Source organism: Egretta garzetta, unplaced genomic scaffold (genome assembly GCF_000687185.1).
Source record: "Egretta garzetta isolate BGI_Z169 unplaced genomic scaffold, ASM68718v1 scaffold100, whole genome shotgun sequence".
Taxonomy (NCBI): Eukaryota; Metazoa; Chordata; class Aves; order Pelecaniformes; family Ardeidae; genus Egretta; species Egretta garzetta.
In genome coordinates, this window is record NW_009258265.1 from 1,623,322 (window position 1) to 1,628,127 (window position 4,806).

Sequence of the window (4,806 nt, forward strand, 5' to 3'; positions counted from 1 at the left end):
GCCCCCCCGTGGGGGGGAGGGGGGCAGCGGTGGTCCCGTCTCTGTCAGAGCCCGCCGGGTGGCGGGGCCAGGCTGAGGTTAAGGAAGCCCCCATAGCAGAATGGGGGCAGCTGGGGGGCGCAGGCAGCAGTGGAGGGCAGACAGGCGAGGGGGTTGGCCCCGCACGCTCCGGCATCTTGCTCACTGCTGAAGTAGACGCTGTCGGGCGAGTCCACCGAGGGGTCCTCATCAAAGTAGTTGTAGGGTCTCAGGAAAAAGCCAATGCTGTTCCCCACGGTCACCGTGTTGGGGACATCTTCAGCATGGGGGACGTGCAGGAACCCCACGGAGATCCAAGCGACTAGGTCCTGGGCAGGAGGGGAGCCGGGCACCCCATCAGGCTGAGGGGGACCTTTCCAGCCCAGCAGCTGCCCAGTTTGGCCACGGGATGGGTGAAGCCTCTGGCTGGGACAGGAGCTGGGACAGCGCCTGCGGTGCCCAGCTGCCCTCCACCCAGGGGACCCCAGCTCACCTCGTTGGTGATGGTCTCGTTGTCAATGAAGTCAGCAAAGGCAACAGTGGGCGTCCACGGGTCATTCTGGTTGTAGATGCTGGTGCTGGTGGGCTCCTCTTCCTTCCGCCGGGTGACAGCCAGCTGGTACCTGCCAGCACAGGGAGCAGAGGGGCTCGTCCCCGCCGGCGCAGGGCAGGGCAACTGCGGCATCGCCGCCCGGGGATGCACCGGCAAACTGGGGCTGGATGCATCCTCAGTGCATGCCTGGCAACGCGATCTGCCCCGGGTCAGGGAGGGAAAGGGCTGGCATGGAGCAGCGTGGTAGCGGCTGGCAGCAGCCTCAGCACCCGTGGGCGTGCAGGGGATCACTCGTTGCTCCAGCACGGCCAGGAACAACGGACGTGTCCAGGCACAGACTCTGCTGCTCGCTGCCCGACACGCTCACTTCAGCCACGGCTGTTTTTAACTCCTGCCGCCTCCCCCAGAACGTGAGCCAGTTCTCGGTTTATCCCAAGCATTTTCCAAAAGATATTTTATCCTCGCATGAAGATGTCAAGACCTGGGGATGCCAGTGCTCTCCCTTGGGAGTTTGTCCTATAGCCTGGTTGCCCTCACAGGGGAAAAAAGCGCATGTGATTGCTCTAAATTAACCTCTTCTGGGGTAGGACTCCTGCCTGTGAATTACTGTGAACAGATTTCATGCAGCCACTTTTCAAGGGATTTTCAGAGCCAGAAAATACAGATGTTCACTGTTTAACCCTTTAACCCGGCACAGGTTTGCTGGGTGGCAGCAGCCCCCCCTCCACCGGGAGGCAGGAGCTGCCGGGGACGCAGTGGCGGGGGGGGACACACAACCACGCGCGCCCTGGCACCCACCTGCCCCAGCTGATGGACCTCTCCATGGGGCTGCTGAGGGGCAGGTGCTCCCCGGCGAAGCTGGTGATCTGGATCCGGTAGCTGCGCGGATGCCCCCACTTGTTGGGCTTGGGGCTGGCAAAGGAGAGGTAGCGGGGCATGGGGGAATTGAGTGGGAACGCCGCCTCGTCCTCCCTCTCCAGCCTCTCCCTGCGGAGGTACAGCCGCTCGATGGTGTTCTGCAAGCTCCAGGGGTCTTTCACGAGCTCGTACCCCATGTCCTGGGTCTCCAGATAGTTCAGCTGCCCTGTGAAACAGAAGGGAAAACCCTCTCACGCTTCGTGCCCCAGACGGAGCTGCAGCCCAGAGCGAACTGCAGCCACGCACGAAGGCGCCCAGACCTACCATCGACATCCAGGTCCACCTTGTAGTGGATGTGGTGGAGGTGCATGGTCCCCAGCGTGTGGGGCCCAACCCTATTGCCATAGTTGGTGCCTTGGCTGCTGAGGAAGGAGGAGCTGATGTAGCCGGTGGCGTGCACCCGGACCTCCACGGCCCCGCTGCCATGGAACATGAAATCCCAGATGTAGTCGTAGTTGATGAGAGTGGAGATGGCACGGATGACCAGCGTGTTTTTCCGCAGCCCACCGTAGTAAAAGGACTGCGAGTCGGAGAAGTGGCGCCGCAAGGGGAGGGCAGCATCATGCTCAAAAATGCAGAGAGAGTTTTGGTTGGTTTTGGGGGTGTCTGACTCTGCCAGGTAGTGCTGGTCCACATAGGTCGCCATGTAGGGGCAGTCAAGGCCCCGGACAAGCTCGTAGGCAAACCTGCCGATGCCGAAGCTCCCGTCAAGGTAGCGAGTCAACATCCCCCCGGGGCAGTTGGAGCCGTACAGGGCTAAGGCTTCCTGGAGACTCAGCTCATAGGCAATCCTCTCCCCACGGTACCTGATGTCAAAGAGGCGTGGGCCACTGTTAGGGTTCATGCCAAAGGTGATGCTCCAGCCCTGGAAGGTGACACGGTTGTCCCTGACGCTGTAGCGGGGACCCTGAGGCTCGTACTGCAGTGGCCCTGGGGAGCCAGGTGGGTGCCGGGGTCTCATCGAGCCCAGCACCACTTCAGCCTGGGGCTTCTTGATCTTGACAACCTCCAGCAAGTTCATCACAAATGCATGCTCCAGATCCTCTGTGCTGGCAAAGTACTGGCCGTTGTAGAAGACATGGCGCAGCCGCCAGCGGGAGACACGGAGGTCCCTGTGATCCACCAGCACCTCCAGCCCCACCGGCGAGAGATAGTAGCCAATGCCGGCCACATTGTGGAAGAGGACAAACCAGGTCATGCGGTCACCAGACTTGAAGCCCCGGGGGGCTGTTGTGAGGATGGCCAGGTCGGTCCCATCGGACTCGCAGCACGTGGCGAGGAAGCGCGGCGCCTTTCGCAGCTCCCGCTGGATGAGGGTGTTGATGTCCACGTACTCCTTGCCGGTAACAGGTCTGCGGTGGTACGGCACCTTCCCCCCGTATTTCTGCACCGTGACGTCCCGGTGATACACTGGCGTCGGCAGCGGACCCACCACGTACTCAGTGACGTTGGGGTCTGCTTGATTCCCAAAGTAGACCACAGCCAGCGCCTCCCGCGCGGGGCGAGCCCCCCCACCATCCAGGAACCGCAGCACCTCTGCCTTGGCCGGGACCTGCACGTCGACGGAGGCGATGCAGTTGTCGGAGGGCTTTGCACGCGAGGCGTCAACCAGCTGCACCCCAAGGTTTCCCTGCAGGTACCGCACCACTTGCACCATCTCTTCGGGTGTCAGATCGGCAAAGACCAGGCTCTGGCCGTCATCGGTGTCCTCCTGCTGCGGGGGCTGGTGCTGGGGCAGGTGCTGGGCCCGTCCTCTGGTCAGCAACACACAGACTAAAGCAAAGATCGTGGCTAAAGCCAGCACGAGCAGGATGAGCACGGTTTTCACGTGCATGTCTGCTGAGGCACTGAGAGCTCCCGCAGTCTGGCAGGGAGGATTTCCAGCTGCAGAATCCTCCCAGGAACCCGCCAACAGAAGGGGCCGGGTTGGGTTGGGTTTGTTTTTTCCCTTGTTTTACTCAACAGGGAGTAGCCTGGAGGAGCTTGCAGGGGGATGTTCTCAGACATGCCCGAGATTTTCTGGGAACCATAAAATACAACTGTGTTCTGCTTCCCCCAGCAGTTTGTAATTTTAAGTAAACAATGCTTCTGCATCTGTCCTTCCCCTCCCGCCCCACACGCTACGCTGCAGATCTTGGAGAGGACAGATCCAGTCACTTGGGGGAAATAAATGCATCTTCCTGCACCCCCTTCGCTTAACCCTGCAGATGCAAACAGCCAGGCAAACAGCAGAAACTGCGAGGCTGACGCACAGCACCATGGCCCCATCCTGCCCCAGCCCTGCCATCACCAGCAACGCCTCTACAGCCTGGGCAGAGACAGCGAAGCATCGCACGCTGCTGCCGACAAACCCACGCGTGGGAAAGCACTGCTCCTGCAGCCGGGAGGAAAGGAGGGGACAACTGCTCATCACCTCCCGCAAAGGTGCTTCCCAATCCTGGGCAGTGTCCTGGCATAGACGGGGCTGCGAGGAGGGGGATGAGGGCTCCAGAGCCCACGGAGCATCCTGGCAAACGGGAAGTGGTACTGGCCGTGCCGTGCCGCCAGCAGCCGCGCAGCTCCTGCATCCTGGCTCACGCCTGGAGGAGGGCTGTCCTGTGAACCCGGCCAGCAGCGGCTGCGAGGGGCCGAGCTGGCCCACGTGCTGCCCGTGGGGCTGAGCTTCACCTCGCTCGCACAGAGGTGCTGTTGCAGGGACAGCGAGACCCCTCCCTGCAATAGCCCCCTCCATTCCCCTCACCTGCACCCCCCAGCCAGTGCCCGAGAGCTGCAGCCCAAGGGGGTCCGGGCTCTGTCCCCAGCCTCACCCCAAGCACCCACAGAGCTCAGTGCCAGCACCCGCCTTGGCTCTCCCCCCAGAGCCCTGGGGCTCCCCCTCCCATCCCTCCTGCCCGCTGGCTGGACCACCCCCATGCATGGACAGGCACCCTGAGCCTCACTGCTGGGCTGGTTTGTGGATGCAGGAGGCACAGCGGAGACCCAGCATCATCCCCCACGGCAGGCGCTGCTGTAAGTCGTAAGAACAAGCCACTCGGGAGAATAATTTTCTTTTTTTTTTTTTTTTAAACCTGAGATAGGCACTACGCAGCGCTTACTCCTACAGCAGAGAAACGGGATCTTCTCCTCATTTCCCTCTTGCGACAGACTCAAATTCAGCAATTAAAAGATAATGTAGGCTCCTGCCTGGCACCATGCCAGGAAGGTTATGCTTCCCTTTTAAAGAGCGTTATATTTTAAAAAGCAATGATAAAAAGTGAAGTCATTGCACAACTAGAAATTGAGACAACTTCACTAAAAAAAAAAAAAAAAAAAAAAAA

At 60.5% G+C, this 4,806-nt stretch overlaps 1 protein-coding gene across 1 annotated transcript; it reads right to left on the bottom strand.

The window, feature by feature from the left end:
- Positions 1-44: 44 nt before the first annotated feature.
- On the bottom strand, positions 45-4,263 carry LOC104134998 (amine oxidase copper containing 3). The gene is given in 5 exon segments (XM_009648606.2): positions 45-347; positions 512-641; positions 1,370-1,655; positions 1,754-3,474; positions 3,476-4,263. Coding segments are annotated over 5 exon segments (2,484 nt in total). The 5' UTR covers positions 3,520-4,263.
- Between the last annotated feature and the right edge of the window lie 543 nt (positions 4,264-4,806).